Consider the following 19098-nt stretch of genomic DNA (forward strand, 5'->3'; position numbering starts at 1 on the left):
TTCTTAGAGCACATGTTTGCAATAAGTGTGTCCTTTGGTTCATACGAAATACTTAAAATTGTTCTTTAGCCACTTCAGCTGACCGACAGATAAGCTCGGCAATGCAACAGAAACAAGCAGAAGGTTAGAGCCTTACTCTCCATCCAGCTGAGAAATCAAGGCCTCAAATGTTGCTCTCCTTCGTGGATCATTTTTCGCATGCCTTCCTGCTAAGGCATCAATTTCATCAATGAATACAAAGGATGGAGCCTGCAAAGAACATCAAAATAAAATGCCATCAAATAACTTTATCACTTCAGGTTATCCAACAAAAACTAAAATACTCAGTTTCCTTTGATATCTTGGAAAAACGTTCTGAGACAGCTACTGCAACTCTGTAACAAGCTAAAAAGATAAAGCTGACACATATCCTTGCAGAGCATTACTCCCACCTAACATCAGTTCCATATCTACTGCAGTCTAAACATTAGAGTTTGAGGCTTTGAGCAGAACTTAAACAATCACATGCCTATGCCACATAACCTCGTGTACTCTTTTCTACTAGGGTGAGTTTTCAATTTTTGGTTTTATGATTTTAGAATTCATATACTATAAGTGCTTTAATAAACTTAAACTCTTAAAGTTAGTCATAGTTATACTAATCTTGTCAATATTGAAACTGATAACAGACAGAAATACTTCTCCTGGTTTTCATATTTTTGTTTTTAGTTTTCAAAAATATTAAAAATTGGATTATTGGAAACTGAAAAAAATAATAAGCCGCTTCCCAATTTGCTTGAAATTCTTGAAAAAAGTAGCATGAGCTAATACATTTGTGAACCACTCATAGACAAGCTCGGTCTAAGCCCGTTTGTTACGTGGATAAACAAACTCGAACGAAAATCTTAAGCTCATTCAGTAAATGAGCCACTCTTGAGCTCCACGTTTGACTCAATAATGTCCAAATTTCAGAACCAACTCTCGGCCATAGAAAAAAATCACTGGTGCAGTCGCGTTATCGCTTATTGGACGTGTGGAGCATATCGCGGCTAACAAGAGTGGATTTTTTCAAAAAAAATCACATACAAGTGATTTAACGTCATATTTGCCAATGTATAGTTTAAGAAGTATTTCTTCATCAAATTCATAATATATGAAAAGACTCATATTCAACAAAACTTAAATGCCCCCACTAATTTATTCTTCCTTCTTGAGTGTGCATGTTGTGTTTCTTACTATTTATGCTTTTTCTTTCATCAAGTCTGTCAAAAGAACAGACGTAACAGAAAAAAGAATGCTCTAACTCTGAAAGTCACTATTACGTAACAAAGGACGCGGCGAAAAGGATGTTATTTTTGCCGCGGCGTTCTATAACAGGATTTCTCATAATGGCAACTTCCAAATCCGCTACAGAAACCATTACATAACGGAACAGCTGGGTTTTGATTCCATGCTCTCATCAGTTCGTTTCGAAGCTTCTTCATCTCCAGTTATAGATCATCTAAAAATTATTCAAGCTCGAAAAGGTTTCGAAATTCAAAATTCTTTTTGATTAATTAGATATCTTATGAAGAAAATTGAAGCATTTAGAACATACAGCTTATTTGTCAACTGTATGCATGCAAAAGTTGGTCATTACTTTTATCTAACAAGAAGATTGGCAAAAACTTGATATTAGGTGTAAGATCTTTAAACAAATTCCCTTATAAAGAATAATCACTCAGTATTAAATCAAGCGCAGTCTAGCTCAAAATACTAACAAGCACGCTAGAGAGCGAAGCCCAAGCAAAGTCAAGTGCTAAGGAGTCAAGCTTGCAAAAGAAAACTAAAAGCTCATTACAAGTCGAGTCATGCTCAAAAACTAACATTTCTTACCAAACTGAGCTCGAACAAGTTAAAACTCGACTTGACTCAGCTTGGCTTGTTTGCAGCCCTAGCTTTTATTAAGGTATTAAAACACAGGTTCCAAAAGAATGATAAATACTTGTGAAAGAAAGAAAAAGAAAAAGAAAAAGAAGTGATTTACTATAGACTTTAGAAAAACAACCTTCTCAAAGTGTATTAGAACTTCACGATAGCTTCTCCAAATTAAAGGAAGTAAAACAATCAGATAATGACTCTGAAAATAGTATCCCACCCTTCCTACGGCAGCTGTAGTGGGAATCAGACTGGCCTATTAACGCTTTTTGTTTATGCTAAAAAAAGTTTAAGAACAAGGGTTTGAATCTGCTAACTTTCAGAGTTCAACTCTAGCACAGAAAACATTATACTCAACATGAAAAAGAATAAAAATAAAAAAGGGTCGGCAACTACCTATGTAACTCTAACGTCCCCATCTGAGCGTATCAAATAAAACCAATAAAAGCAGCAGAAATTTCAGCCCTTAATTATCAACAAAAGCTCTAGCTATGAAAGCCAAAAATGTCAAAAAATAAACCCAACTTTGGTTTCCTACATGACATTAAGTAAAAGAGAAGGATGGTTGTTACATTTCTCCGTGCAATTGAAAACATTTCGTTGATCCTCGCAGCACCACTTTTCTCACTATCAGTAAACTCTGCACCTGAAGCGAACACAAAAGGCAAACCACTTTCCTTTGCAAGTGTTCTTGCAAACAGTGTTTTACCAGTACCTGGAGGTCCTGAAAGAAGAATACCCTGCCACAGACACATGACAGCCCATTTACCATCCACATATATACAAGAGTATAAATAGAATCATACAAGGCAGACCAACCTGGAAAAAGTCCTAAAATCAATATTAACCACAACAACTACTAATTAACAAGTGGGTATGAACAAGACTATTACCCTCACAAATTGCACCTCCCTTTCGAAGAACTGCATTGGGTTGCTCATGTATATCAAAATTTCATCAAGAAGATCCCAAACATCACCCCCTAATATTACTTCTTTGTACATTGACTTTGTTCCAACATCTTCACCAATAGGCTACGAAACAGTCAGATGGAATCAGATAATAAACTAGCCAATTAGATAGAAAAAGTTGCACTTTATGACCAGGATCTGAATAATTACCATTATAAAGTTCTCTGCATATGCCATATCATATAATTGATTATACTTCTTATAAAGAAAACGGCTGGAAGCAATGTGCAGAAGCATCACGGACTCTCTTATAAACCACAAAACCAGAATTCCTGGTAATAACGCAATCAAAACTTTCAAAAAATAATGGATTTGCCGTTTCTGAAGAAGATCCACCTCAACCCCAGAATTTGAAATTGTCTCAAACAAGTATGGATCAAGAGGGATATCCACCTACCAAAGGGAGGAAAAAGTTTAAGGATATAGAAGAAATATAAAGACTAATACTTATCCAGAACATACACACATTATGTACACATGTTACTTACAACATACTCCAAAGGGAAACCTTCCTTCATTGTCACAAATAATCTCTTTAAATCTTCAGTAAAGACAACAGCTGCAACCTGGCAAAGATATATAAGAGCCAAAGATAATTCCATCCTGCTTATGAAACACTCCTATCTGAAACCTCAAGTTAGCAGAACTTGTATACCAAATTCCTGGTCATATTAGTAGGAGATCTAGTCAACGTAACTAACCACGACTCTAAAAATAACTTCCACATCTTCCAATGCTGAAGTATATCCCAAGAAATTGCCTACTTCTCCTTAAAAATATCAGTTTTAGCAAGCAAAAGTATATTCTTCCCTTACACATTTGACCTTCCAGTAAAGAGATCCCTAACATCCATACGTTAGACGAGTTTTATGAGAAGGAAGAAGCTAGACATGTCTACAGCAAAGACAGAGTACCCACCAATAATCCAATATATCATTGACAACACTGAGCTGTGCACTGTTTAAACAACTCAACAAATATAGGAATTCAGATGTCCCTCAAAAACCTACCAATTGTGCAAGACGAGACAATAAAACAGGCACAATTACCTCTGAGCTATCAAGCTTTTGAAGAAAGTAAGTGTATGGTAGTTTAGGTCGGTAGCGCCACCAACGCTTAGAAATCCATAAAGCCCTGGTTCCTTGTGCATCTGATGCCTTTTCTACCACATCTTTACGAAGACTTTCCTCAACTTCTTTCATGTCAAATTCAACTGAATATCTGGCATTCAAAGGACTAATCTGCTCTACCAACTTATCCTTTTCCATAATTTCTGTCCATGCCTTAAGCCTTTCACGCCATGATCCAGCAAGCTCTTGCTTATGAGCTGCCATGCAATTAAGAAAGGAAGATTGCAAGATTAGACAATAAAAATAAGCGATACCTTCAGAAAGCAGAGTTCATACTATCAGTCAATGGTATAGCATCTAGAGCATAATCTGAGAAATTTGAACTTTAATGGAGGCAGGTCCTTAACAAAATCCAATTGGAAACTTATTTAACTATCTCATTGTGAGGAATCATGACTTAGCTATCATTAGCTAATGTTAGAAAACCTAAGTCCTTGTTTGGTTTACCTCTACCAATTGGCAGGGGCGGACTTTCAGTCAGGGCCAGCTGGTGCCAGGCTCTTGAAAGCCCGGAAAATATGATTTATGACTGATAGAGGCTTCAGAATTGAAAAGGTGAGAATATTCAAAGACTGTAAAGCTTAGTAAGGCAATCGTCCAAAGGCTAAACCAGATCTCCTGAAATGGCTACAATACTCTAGATACCAGTCATATATGCACGCGATCCGTGCGAAAGCAAAAATAAACTAACTTGTATTAAATCTAATAACCCCAAATAACTGATATCTTGTTTATCTTGTTACTTTTTAGCGGTTTCGGAATAACTTTCTAGAGCTTTTAGGTTAGTTTGGTTCCATTGATTGGCTAGTTGCTTGAAATGTGTATTACCCCTTGTATTCTCTTTCTTTGTGTGCTTTTGCCATATTTCAGGATTTAGTAGCATGCTTGGAGGGTGTTTGCATGGACCCGGACCAAAGAATCAAAGAGCAAGGTCAAAGCAGCATCAAAAGAGCCAAAAAGACATCAAGGAGGGCAAAACAAGGTGACCCGAGAGCCGGGGTTGCCCTACCTGTCGGGGTCACCTCGTAACAAACTTCACTATGGCTCCTGTCAAGGTGACCCGTCCGGGTCAACCCAATCCCTCGGGTCTGGTTAACCCATAGAAAAAAAACGCGGTCGCGGTCGCGTTCGCGGTAACGGTCGCGTTTTCGCGGGAACGCCCCGTAACGGCCAAATAGAACGTTTCGCGGCCGTCGCGGCGTGAATTTTTTGGAAAAATTCACATAAGTGGCAATTTAATTTTGTTTTATGTTTTTTTCTTTAAATTGTGTCTAATAGTATTATAAATGCACTCTTTGGGATATTTACAAATATATTTTAAATTTATTCATTTATATAGTTTGAAGTTCAAAGGTTTAGTACTAACAAAAAGTAAAAAGAAAAAAAAAAACCCAATGGTTTATACTTTATTGTATATAGTTGTTCACTGTTTGAGAGAGATAGGAGAAGAGAAGAGGTGTACTACTCTTAATTGTGATGTGGTACAGCTGCACTGCTACTTTTTAAATATAAAAAAGTACAGCTGTACTTCCACTTTTTAAATAAAACATTGCTTCAGTTTTTGGTTCACGTGGTACCATGTAAAAAGTAGCAACTCTTAGATGAGAGAAAAGCCCCATGTTACATCTCCGATTGCCGTCGCCGGAGAAGACAACCGGCAGGAGATTCAACACCATTTGGCTCGCCTCCATCCCACAAGTAAAAGCCCCATCAAATGATTTCTTTTTGTGATGGATCTTGTCGTCAATTTCTAGATCTAGGGTTTCTCCTTCTCCCTCTTTCGCTTCTTCTTCTTCCTTTAACTTTTTTCAGAAATAACGGGCATTCTTATATAAAACCCGTTACAGAACGCCGTTCCACCGTTACGGAACGGTATCGCGGCGAGTTTGGTGTGAATTTCAACTCCCGGCGTTATAACGGCATTTCTCGGAACGGTGGGTCTGAAATCCGTTACAGAACGGCCGTTCTGTAACGGAACGGACGAGTTTTTGATCCCAGGGTTAACCCGACCTAGTCGGCTGATTTTTTCGAAAATTTTCCTAATCTCCTCTTTGTATAGAGGTTACGTTGTAATTACGCTTAGTTATTTTAGCACTATATAAGACAAACTTCTGTCATGTCAGGTTAAATATTATTACATTATTACTAAATGAGATTTTATTTTGATTAAGCATTCAAATTCTTAGAACCCTAGGAGAAAGAAAGTTGAGCTTGAAGCTTTTGAACTCCATTTTCAAAGTTTATTCAAGATTAAAAGTTTGTAATTTCTTATTTATTTCATTTCCTCTATCTCTAATCTTGTTGATTTCTTGTTTTACTTCAATTATATCTTGTCTTCTTGGTTTATGAATCCCCTTTTCTCTTCCCCCTCCATCGTTATGATGATGAGATTTCTGGAAGCTTTTTTTTGTTTTCCCAATATGATGTGTGAGTAGTTATCTACTAGGGAAAGGGATGTAGCTTTCATTTAGTCCTTAGATCCTTAATCTAGGTTAAGGAGTTTGACATTGAGGTTTAGCTTGTTAATTAAACTATTTTTATTTAGTTTGTTGGGTGATTAATCACCTAACTAGCTTGCACTTAGGAACTCCTAGTAAAGTTTTGAGGAATGAAGCTAGGAGTAGACTAGGTTTGGCGGTTAGATTGAAATCTCCATGAAAATAGGCATTTCTCGAGGGTTTCTTAATTAATCATCTTGTTATGTATATAATAGATTAGTTACTCAAGCCATGAGAATAGGCCATAAGTGACTAATTGGGCTTTCCTATGAGCTCGAGAGAGTAACTAGGATTCCTATTGAATGATTATTCCCCTTAAAACCCTTATTGTGATTCCCCTTGGTCTTGATTTTGGATTCAGGATTAATTGATTGCCCTATCCCCTAGTTCTTTTATCCTTGATTTACTTCGTTCATTCTATTTTCGTAAATTTAAGTTATTGATTTTCTAGTTTTTTTAGACTTATACCTTAGTTTGTCGCCATTTCAAAACATGGTGTCAAAACAAGGCCGCATCGTATCGTATCGCCCGTGTTGTAAAGGTATTCAAAACTATTGAACCGATATTTATGCGCATTGTTAAGGTGTGAAGAAATCGCATTTTAGGCGGGTTATACAGATATCTCATGGTTTAAGCCGATATTTAGCGGTACGACAACCACATCATTCTCGTTCCCACATCACCGTGACCATTACCGCGACCGTGACCTAAACCACATTTTCAAACTACGCTTCAAAAACACAAAAATAGGTATACCTCATTGTAAGAGTGTTGGTTATGCTTCTTTGAAAGAAAAATGTTGATTCAGTTCTTATAGCACTTCATAATAATAAAAGGGGAAAGGACTTAAAGATAGTTAGCCGTGAAATCAAGGTGTTGATTTGTGGTTTTTATGGTATTGTTGTAACTTCACATGGACAACTAAGTCCTCAAGATTTTTTTATCAAAAAAAGGTCCGCAAAGAATTCCTTTGTATAATAGAGATTCTCTCTACTCTTTCATACATGACTAAATTTTTTGAAAAGGCATAACGCAAATTCACAAGGCTTATAACTAAAAGTTAATTAAAATAAATAAAGTGATAGCATTATATACTTACATTTCAAGGTCATTCAATTTCTTTCCGTAACAAACCAGCACCAAGAAGTAATTTGGAGGTAAGTCTTTTACATTTTTTTTTTCATCAAAAAAAATACTATTATTTTTCATTTTTATTAATCAACTAACTATTATCTTGATTTTCTTCTAAGCAATATTATCTATTTTCCTTTTTTTTATGGCCAACTGTTTTGCTAATTTTAAGCACTATTCATCATTTGATACAAAATTTATCTTCTGATATGACTTGCTTATGTGACAATGACCGGATTTCTAAAAGGTAATGTTTAAATTTTCTTGGGCCCTACAAAAATTTGAGATCCGCCGCTGCTAATTAGCCAGAAATCAATATGAAATCACAAAATGCACTTAAAATGTTTGCTTACTTTTTCTCTCAATTTATCGCGTGTATGGAGCGGCAAACTTCCTAGGTTCACATACACCCACCTCCGACCGGTAAAATTATATAAAATAATTATAACTTCATCAACAATATTTGATCAACTAGAGAAGTTACTTCAGTGTCCCGGTCGCGGGACACTAAATGACCGTGATCAACTAGAGAAGTTACTTGATCATAAGTCTACAACATATGCCAAGAAAATGCAATCCTCTCTAAAATTTTGAAAGAGTAGTTTATGCACGAGTTAAGTACTCTTTAACATCCCTTGAGTGAAGGATGTCCTAGCTAAAGCCGGCAAATATCTATGGGTGACTGGATTATCCACCACCTGCCCCAAATGAATGGGTGATAACCCGCGATAAAGCGGGTGATGGGTGGATCGGACTATCCACCTAGCCTCGAATCCATGTACCTTTTCTACAGAAAAGTACTAGTATTTAACATAATTTAGAAGGTAAAAATAAACATGTTAAGAATATAATAGAATCTCGATAAAGAAAATCTAATGTAAAGTTCAGCATAAGGGAAGAAAGATAAGTAATTACTAAAGCAAAAAAAAATGTTTTAGTTCAGTTCTTGTATCGCAATTATAGATAATGAAATCGCAGCCATTAAAATTTGGCTAATCTGAAAGCAAAATGGCCGTATTTTATTAGACTTTAAGAGTTTTCTCCCTGGCAACAGAACCTCTTACTCCACGGAAGCATCAAAGTTCAGCCCAAATACTACAAGTGAGCGATGTGTATATTAGATTAAAGCAGGATTCAACTGAAACTCATTTCCACCAATCATTGTAAGAATAACAAATTAATATAGAAATATATCAGAAATTTTTGAGGGTACTGGGGGCTTCATGAAGAAAGAGAGAGAAAGAGAACAAAGACTAGATTACATTGACTACATGCAACAAAATCCAAATACATAATGTCGAAGTGCAACAGCTAGGATATAATAAGCATATATTCACGAATTACAATTAGTAAATTAGGACTTTGGAGCAAAAATCGGAAACTGGACTGGGAATCTGAGTCTTGAATATTAGGGAAGGGAAGATGGATGGTGGTGGTTGTTGGAAAGTAGAGAAGAGAAAGATGTGGGTGGGTGCCAGGTACCATTGTTTACATATCCTTGGGTTCCATTTTCATTCACATTCTTAAATCCGAATTTAACCAGAAAAGGCATCAAAGTCAACAAAAGATATGAACAGGCAACAAAGTTTGACAAAAGTACTAAATCGCATAAAGCCAGAAACTAAGAACATAGATAGGCCAAGATATCAGGTTTTGATGCAATTTTTAGTTATGAAGCGACTTTTACCCATTAGGAACTTGTATACACTATGCACTATCCTGTTGGTGTTAATTCATATTATCAACAATCTTCCTGCTAAATGCCAAAATGATGAATTAAGTCAGAGTTTCAGTTAGCAAATTTGTAATTCTGTCCTCAACATAACGTTTATTCCTAACCTGAAACCCCAATCTCACTTTCAACTGCATCCTTGTCTTCTGCACTTAAACTTGCATCACTACTGATAATGCTTTTCAGATTTTCCACAGGTTGTTCTGTATCATCATCCCATGCATCTTCTCCAATATAAGAACTATCATGAATTAAAGTCTCATTGGGTCGTTCAACGAACTTCTTCATTTTCAGTCCTTTCGGCATGGTTTTTCTCCACATCCCCTTCTTCAACCTGCATACACACAGGAAATTCCATGTTGTTCAGCAACATCTCAATATTACCAAGCACAAAACACGACCAATTTAGGAGACACGTATATTAGTATGCCTTTTGGCCCTCTATGTTGCAGTAGTCAGTAGCATCTTCTGCAGTGCTGGCTGCTTTTCGTTCATTTCACTCAAGTAGATTTTTTAAAATTAGCTTTTAAAGATTCAGCTTCTGGTTTGAGCTGTAACTGTTCTTATTTATGGAAAGTGTTTCCCCAACTATTTTGCAATTTGTTCTTCCATATTATTGCAAGTTGGACCTAGAGAAAGATAATCATTGCACCTGCTGCTTTAAATTCCATAATTCACTTAACACCACATAAATTTTCACCTCCTGATATGATTACTAAACTAAGAAGCTTAATAATCAAGTATGAATATGAACCTTGAACTTGTTTAATCCAAGAAACGTCACTCAATGAATCAATTTCGAACAAGGGATATTTCTTGAACCAAGATCACTCCTGAAACTTGAAACAAGAATCTAAACACTCTTAATAACACTCCTAAAATTAAGATGTTTAACACTAAACACTTAACACTCCTCAAAAGTCTTTAATGGTTTGATTAGTTTAGCTCACAAGCAAAACAATAATCAAGAAGTATGTTTAAACACAAATGAAAATCTAAGTTTATTCATGTACTAATACGCCTATATATAGGCTACAAGTTATACTAATGCAACTAGGAAAACAAAACCTAACAAGAATCAAATTGGGATAAACTTAACTAATTCAACACGCCTAATATGTAATCCTAGTTAAACTATAAAACCTAATAAGATATGTAATAATAACTAACATAGCAAATCTTAACAGAACTAGGATTCTATGTAATAAGTAAGAACAAATCCTAACAGAACTAGGACTTCTTCTTTACTCCTTGCCTTCCATGTCCACGCCTCCTTCCATGAGCCAAGTTACCACACATGCCAACACTTGGTTTCTTCCCTTTAGTTCGAACCCTAGGTGCTCCATAACCAAGTCAATAGGCTCATGTAGAACAAGTGGCTTTGCATCCGCTTCATTACCTCGAACATGAAACAAATTATATGGTCCTTTATTAGTAACAACATGTTCAGCCATCATCAAATTTCTATGGTATAGTGATCAAAGAGCGAATTTATAATAAAATCTTATCATTGATAAGGGTTGTATTCATTTTGACATTGTAGCTCTGATTTCTTTAGTGCGTTTGGGAAATAGGAAGTAATTAAGAAGCCAAATATCAAAGTCGACCACTAAATGTTATAATTTTTGTCTTTTTTTGAACAAAATCAATTGAAAAACATAAGATGTAGAAGAAACATGCGTGTTTGATATATGTAGTTTTCCATTCAAACCAATGAGAAAGAATTCTGGAGACTAAGAAAATCTAATCTATGAAGTGATATTAGATTTTTAGTTATATGTTTGCATATACCTTCCTCTTCTAAAAAACAATGGAAAAACTGTAGAAACCAATTACTTTTCTATATTTTTCCACAATATGCAAACAAAGAAGTTTGGGGTGGTATTTTCAACAATTCTAATTAAAATTTTCTTTCTCCAGTTTTCGTAATGACGCATTATTTATTTGGCTCATTAGCCACCACTCGTGAAGTTTCAATTCTCTACTATCTACTCAAAGACAAACAAACAAACCAAACCTATCACTATAGCATATCTATTCTCCATTTTCAAAGGTAGAGTGAACAAGGATCAAGTACTCATTAAGCATCAATCCTTTTGAAACACATTCTTCTTCCTTACCTAGTCGAGCAATGGCAAGTGAGGGTAAATGGCACACTCTTCTGGAAGAAGAGAACCCAAGCCTTGTGATCGAGATCAAGTTAAGAATCCCAATAGAAATAATTCTAAGACTTCTCGATATCATCACTTTAAAAGTGAATTGAATCTTTAGCAAATAGCAAGTCTTACACCTCTAACTTCCCCCTATGCACACAGTGATCTATTCCCCGTGGGACATGCTACTCATATTATAGAATCTCCCTGAATACTTTCTCTTCCTTCTAATGGAGAAGAAGTGCATAACAAAACCAACTTAGGACATTAGGAATGTGTTTACCTCCCACCACTAAGATGAGGCCAGGAAATTATAAAAAGATAACTCACATTCATAAATAAGCTTTCTAATAGTATAAAATTTAAGTTACTCCGATTAAGAAATTCCACCCTATTCATTTTTTCTGGTCAAGAGCAGACGCAAAGATCATGGCTATCAAACAAGAAAGAGACATGTAAACAACTGTACCCATGGTTGGCAGAATAACCATAATATTAGGTGCTTTATAGGCAGATCCCATATGATGTCATGAATGATATCTGCAATTTCCTCAAACATTTTCCAAAAACATTGAATGGCTAGTCAAACAAAGCTTATCACGTTCATCGATTAGGTAATAAACTCGTAGAAACTATGCAACTTTACATTTAACTCTAAGAGCAAGGGCTCCTTCCATGCTATACTTTCCACTTGAACTCACAACAAATGCATTTCTTCATGAAAATTCTATAAATGCTTAATCATTACTAACCTATTTTCATATAATGAAAAGTACAATTGATGTAAGAGAGGATGTTGATACTACATTTGGCGACACCATTGAAAAAAGGACCTTACATAATACTTTTATCAAATTTGTTAGGGAATTGTGTGGTTAGCTAATGTTTGGATATTTTTTTTATAAGAAAACTCAATTTCATTCAATAAGAAAAGTGAAAAGATAAAAAGTTGTGGAGGATTGGAGCACTATCAAAAATCAAGGCACAAGAAAAGAAGGAAGTCCAATTGCATAAAACAATAGAAGGGGACAAGTTTAAGAAATCCCAAAGAACGTGAGCCCAAGACGAAGCTAAATATGCAACTCACTCCCACAAAGTAATTAATGGAGATTGCCGACCTCTTTAAAACCCCTAACAATATTTGTGTACCCCTTCTACATGCTAAAAATAATATAATGAATCTGCAAATGAGCAAGAAGAATAGGAATAATTCAGTGAATCCCAACGGTACCATATAACCTCTCCCAAAGTAATAATGCCACAAGGCAATGTGGTAGCATGATTCTTGTCTCCTCACTAGCAGGATATACATGGCACACATGAGTAGAAAGAGCCTTATCAGGTCTACAAGCCCATAGATTATCAAAAGTACGAAGTTTTCTTGAACTAGCACCAAACAAGTGGTTTCACCGGCTTTGAAACCTTAGCCTTGTGTACGAAAGTAGATTGAGGGAAAAGATGATGATTACGCATTTCCAGTAGGTGTTTAGAAATGAAGCAACAAGAGAAAGATGCCAAGAATTGCCCATCTACACTAGAAAATGAAAAAAGGAGACCGAATTAAAGATATCCACCAAGTTAGTAAGCTCCCCATACTCCCTATCATGAGATCCCACCCCCCTAAGATGAAAAGTTCAAGAGAAATTTAACATCATTCCTTGCCCAAAAGAAAGAAAAAAAAAAGATGAGCAAAGGACAATATACAAGAGAAGATAAAATAATGCTAAATGGTTGCCACCAAAAAATCCTCCCAGAAAGCAATTGCTCCATTAACCACCGTAAAATTGACCAGGGAAAATAAGAGAATCAGTGAAAAGAGCTTCAAAGGAAAAGTGGAAGTGAAAGGAATCTGAGCCCATGTTAGCATATCCCATCCATTTCATTTAGTACCATATATGCTGAATATCACTTTGTGCAAAAGACAACCAGGCTTGAGCAGAAACTGCCAAAACCTCTTCCCCACCAAAACGGTGTTTTAAGACACCAAGTTACAAAAGTACAGGACACGAAATTACCAAATGTTTGCCACCCTCCACCTTAGATCTAGAGACACACTCCCCTCTCACAAGATGATCCCTTTTCCCCTCACCTATCCCAAACAACAAGAAATCTTTCATGAGCCTTTCTAGTCTTCTAGCAACATCCAACGGAATCTTAAAAAGAAAAAGGACATACAAATGACCATTCTTTGTCTTTCAAAACACCCCTTCTTTCAAAACAAATTTCATCAATTAAACTATATCGTAATCTCGTTCGCTTATATGTTCTCATCATTTAAAAAAAAAAATTCTAGCATGATAGATTTTATACCTCTATGCAACTAATGCCTCAAAGTATTTGAAGCTAATTGTTCTCACTTGAGCCTTGAGCTAGTATAGTTATTAGAATCCCGATTCAAAAGCACCTCATCAATACTGATCCTAATCTTAATTTCGTGGGATATTTCAATTCTACCCAACTACAAAATTCACCCGTTAGGATCTTAATACGATTCTACGATCCATTCCTATCATAAAAAATTCATAAATTGATTTCACAGCCTATTAGATTTTAGTTGCATATTACATCAATCTTAGAGTATTGAGCAACTAGCACCATTTGAGAATGACAAGTTGACAACACATTATACGAATCTTTTAGCATATTGCAACGTAATTATCACTATTTTGCCCAAACGTAGAACCTTACAGTCTTACCAATTCGATCCTACCAACCATTGTGATCCAAAGTAGGATCCCTAATAACATTGGTTTCAAGTACATTTCCTTGTAGAGTTGGAATACTCCATGATGTCACTTTTCCATACTAGGTCAAGGGTTGATTGGCTGTAGACCATTCAAAAAAATGTAGATAGTATATTATATGTCAAGAGTATAGAAGATACACTTTTGTGTACTAGGATAAGGGTTGGTATTGGCAGTAGACCATTCAAAAAATGCAGATAGTATACTACATTTCAAGACTCCAAAAGATAAATTCTTGAATAGCTAAATAGTTCACATTAATTAAGGGGTAAGGACATATTTATTAGCTAAATGACGACTTGGAGACATAAAATTTCTTAATGTTTGAAAGAAACAAAAAATGAATAAATAAACAGTTACAACGTTGGTATCTGTTCCTACTATATCTATTATAACTAGTAAAGGAAGAATTGCGATGGATTTGTTTAATTAGCTGATTAATTTATAGGAGGCATAGTAACTATATCTGACCTCCTGACATTGGTTGGGGTGGGATTAGGAATCAATGCCTCCATATATGCTTCCATTAACTCTTTCTTTTCTTGAGCAATGCGAGGAGCTTGAAGAACCGTGTAGATTTTTCGAGAAGACACTACAATAGCAATTAAATAGAGCACCAGTACACCAATGCGATAAGGTTTCCAAACTTTTACATCCTGCAAAGTGATATGTTAGCCATACTATATGTGCATATTTGAAAAACACATCACCGTGCAAGAGAGAAAATCAACCAGTTTCATCTGTATTACATAAATCCCACATGAGAAATAATACCAATCAAGAAAAACATGGATCTCAAATTATATATTTGGTCCAGGCATTTATACTTGAATAAGCTAAACAGAACAGGCAATTAATATATAATAATTTAAAAAAAAAAATAGCAGCAAACACATATGCAAAAAAAGTCGTACTCAAACATCAGGACAAATGCAAGAGTCAAGACCTAGGAGCCGTTTAGTCCAGATACTATCACTTTATCAAACAGATGGGTGATGGAAAACAAGACTTTGCATCAAGACACTTGCTCCTTCCTCTTACAACCATCTTCTTCCATATCTACTGCAAAAGCACAAAATACTTCATACAGTACATAAGTACATTACATATGCAGGGGTTGAAGCTCCGCGAGCCAGCTATTAAGAAAACATCAAAGTTCATCAATTTCATCTACCACCAAGAAAACTAAGAGTTTTCACTAATTTCAAGTTAGTCATATCATTGAATTGTAAAATTCAAAACTCTCGATCTCAATGCTATCAAAGTACCATGTAATGCAACAAACATGTAACCATTTCCCAAAAATTTAAACAACAAAATTAAATCATTAAAAGGAACAAGTATCCTTACTTTCCAATTATCCCACTTGTTCCAATTGATGAACTGAGGAACCAATTCAAACCTGAAACGACTGAACCCAGCTTCAAACTTGCTAACCTGCGTATAAATCCTCTTCTGGGTATCCCCAAAATTCATCCCAGTTTCCTTCATCAATTCACCAAATTTGCTTAGAAATCGGTCTGAACCATGGCGAATCGACCCGGAAAGCCTATCCCAGGATAACCCATTTGGGTTCCCAGAAGCAGAAGCCAAGAATATGGGTCTATGGCGGGAAGAATTGGGTCTTCCGCGTCGACATGGTAATGGTGGTGAAATGGGTTTGAAGAAGATTGCGGTTTGGAGGTTGGGGATGAGAGTTGGGGCAGACATGGAAAGGTTGAGATAAATTAGGAAGAAAGATGTTAGAGAAGTATTGAGAACTAACAACACTGAGGACTAAGGAGTGCAGAATTTTGTTAGCTGCAACCAGAGTTGTTTTTCCTGAGGCCTAAGCTACTGGGGTTTATCTATTCTGGGGAGTGTAGGAGGTGGGAGGTTTAAGGAGCATAAAGCGCTAACAGTTAGAGGGCACTAGTTTTTGTATGCACGCGATGCATGCAAAAATAAGTAGAAAATTAATTTTTTTATGAGATGTAGAAAATTAAATTAATTGTTAATTATATTTAATAAATTTGGGATATATGAATTGTTGATGGTTTTCTTTTTGTAATGTATTTTTTTTACTTTTTAAATTAATTAGGTAGTTTTCATTTTTATTTTTAAATTAAAGTAAGTAGTTAGAATATAGATGTTATGAGGGTAAAATGGGGTTTTTTAATATTTTGGTGTCCTACCCCTCTTCCCATATACTATATAGAATAGAGATTTGCCCTTTAACAAGGACCAACCAGCAAATACAAAAAGTTGGGAGGGTTGACTTTTTAAAAACTAAAAGAATAGTACAATTTTCTCATTCCTCTCTCCTCTGTACTTCCTCTCTCCTCTCTCCTCTCTCCTCTTGCAAATTTGATCAGAATTTTGTAATGTTTCAAATCTTTGCAACAGTTTTTTTTTTCAGGTATTAATTTTTTTTCAAAATAAAAAATACACCAATGGTTATATTATTTTTTTATCTATAATTGGAAACCAATATTGAGTCATTTCTACCTATCTTATATTTCATTTAATTTTTTTATTGAAAGTTATATTTATTTTCTTTCAACATTTATACAATCATCTCACAAAAATATATTTTCATATAGAGATAAAATCAAGGAGAAATAATATATGGTGGGGTATGATATAATGTAGGAAAAGAAATGTGATGATCAAGGATTGTAGATTATCCGTTGGGGTAAACAAATGATGGTAAAATTAACTGTAGATCATGAATGAGTTGGAAGAGTGAGAATCAATAAAATAATTGATGATCCCAAATTCGGGATCATCCATTGTAAAATAAAACAAAAGAAGTACTCATCTAACAAATATAATTTCATAAGTTGTGCAACTATATTGTAAATGGATCTTCTAAACATATTTCGTGTATTTTTTAATTGTATAAAAATATAATATTCCAAACTAAAAAGATTAATAACTCCATTTTAGCAAGAACGAGGTGTGCACACATTCTAAAAAAACAAGGACTCATAACTTTTAATAAGGTGTAATCAGGACAATGGGTAATAACTTTTGATAAGGTCTAATTAGGACAAGGACTAAAATGACTAATAACTTTTGATAAGATCTAATTAGGACAAGGACTGGAGTAATAACTTTTAATAAGGACTACTAAGTTGAGATAATATCATATAATATCATTAAATTCAAATAAACAATAATTAGTTGTAGCATTTGGAGTTCAAGAATTACAAAATAAGAAACCGAAATTATAGCAGACTAGTGTAGCTTTACCACAAACATGGGTTGGTTTAGCATAAACCAGTGTAGTTTAAACACAAACATGGGTTAGTTTACCATAGGTTAGTGTAGTTTAACCACAAGTTTAGCATAAATTAATGTAGTTTAACCATAAACATGGGTTGATATAGCGCAGACTAGTGTAGTTTCACCACAAATATGGGTTGGTTTAGCATAAACAAGTGCAGTTTAAACACAAACATGGGTTACTTTAGCATATATTAGTGTAGTTTAACCAAAAGCTTAACATAGATTAGTGTAATTTAACCATAAACATGGGTTGCTATAGCGCAGACTAGTGTAGTTTCACCACAAACATGGGTTGGTTTAGCATAAATCAATGTAGTTTAAACACAAACATGGGTCAGTTTAGCATAAGTGTAGTTTAATCACAAACGTAGCATAGATTGGTGTAGTTTAACCATAATAAGAATCTTTCTCTTAGTTCGTCCAAGAATATTTCTTATTACTCTTTTTTTTTAGATTTACTACACAAATAATTATTTTATTAATTCTCACTCTTCCAACTCATTCATGATCTACAATTAATTTTACCATCATTTGTTTACCCCAATGGATAATCTACAATCCTAGATCATCACATTTCTTTTCCTACATTATATCATACCCCACCATATAATATTTCTCCTCGATTTTATCTCTATAAGAAAATATATTTTTGTGAGATTATAAATGTTGAAAGAAAATAAATATAACTTTCAATAACAAAATTAAATGAAATAATAAGATAGGTAGAAGTAACCCAATATTGGTTTCCAATTATAGACAAAAAAATAATATAACCATTAGTGTATTTTTTATTTTGAAAAAAAAATTAATAATTGAAAAAAAAAACTGTTGCAAAGATTTGGATATTACAAAATTCTGATCAAATTTGCAAGAGGTGTAAAGTAGTAGTACAAGGAGAGAGGAGAGAGGAGAGAGGAAGTACAGAGGAGAGAGGAGAGAGGAATTTGTGCTTTTTGTTTTTAAAAAGTTTGTCCTTCCAACTTTATGTTTTTGTTAGTTGGTCCTTGTTAGAGGGCAATTGCCCTCTAACTGTTAGCGCTTTATCATTGCTCAGGTTTAAGGGGATCAAATAAATCGATTGTGCTTGGACATGTGTTAAACTTTGGTCAATTTGTTCTCCCTTCTCATTAATCACAAAATCATATTTATACAATTTAAGTAAGGATATAGAGTCCTTTACCAAAACTAATCAGGAAACAAATAATATTTCACAATGAACTCTAATAATAAATAGTGTCTTATTTCCTTACATTCTCCCTCAAGTTGGAGCATGTAAATTTTTGATGCCCAACTTGAATAACAAAAATTCAAATTGCGTCCTACCAAGAGTTTTAATAAAATTATCTGCCAACTGGAATCTGTTAGGCACATATGAAGGAGTAATAAGACCTTCAGTCACGACATCCCTGACAAAATGACAATCAGATTCGATATGTTTCGTGCGCTCATGAAAAACAAGATTCTTGACGATGTACAATGCAGATTGACTATCACAAAATAACCGCATCCCTACAGGATGTTGAATGCTAAGATCACATTTTCATTCACAAACAATAGCAGTCATAGAACGATA

The 19098-nt window shown here is 34.8% G+C and overlaps 1 protein-coding gene across 5 annotated transcripts in view; it reads right to left on the reverse strand.

Annotated features, from left to right (window-relative positions):
* LOC104906283 (ATP-dependent zinc metalloprotease FTSH 12, chloroplastic) overlaps nt 1–16228 on the reverse strand; it is a 42885-nt gene extending 26657 nt beyond the window's left edge. For 2 of the 5 annotated variants that reach the window (XM_048638782.2, XM_010695019.4), the window contains exons 1-9: nt 15606–16228; nt 14727–14911; nt 9466–9692; nt 3917–4194; nt 3356–3433; nt 3018–3260; nt 2790–2930; nt 2469–2636; nt 137–249 (exon numbers count right to left, since the gene is read on the reverse strand). In XM_048638782.2, the coding sequence (XP_048494739.1) occupies nt 137–249; nt 2469–2636; nt 2790–2930; nt 3018–3260; nt 3356–3433; nt 3917–4194; nt 9466–9692; nt 14727–14911; nt 15606–15965 (1793 nt within the window). In that variant the 5' untranslated portion in view covers nt 15966–16228. Of the gene's footprint in view, nt 1–136; nt 250–2468; nt 2637–2789; nt 2931–3017; nt 3261–3355; nt 3434–3916; nt 4195–9465; nt 9693–14726; nt 14912–15201; nt 15318–15605 lie in introns of all 5 variants that reach the window. The other 3 variants (XM_048638783.2, XM_048638784.2, XM_048638785.2) reach the window with 3 other exon arrangements.
* Nucleotides 16229–19098: the final 2870 nt, after the last annotated feature.

Source organism: Beta vulgaris, chromosome 2 (assembly GCF_026745355.1).
Source record: "Beta vulgaris subsp. vulgaris cultivar EL10 chromosome 2, EL10.2, whole genome shotgun sequence".
NCBI lineage: Eukaryota > Viridiplantae > Streptophyta > Magnoliopsida > Caryophyllales > Amaranthaceae > Beta > Beta vulgaris.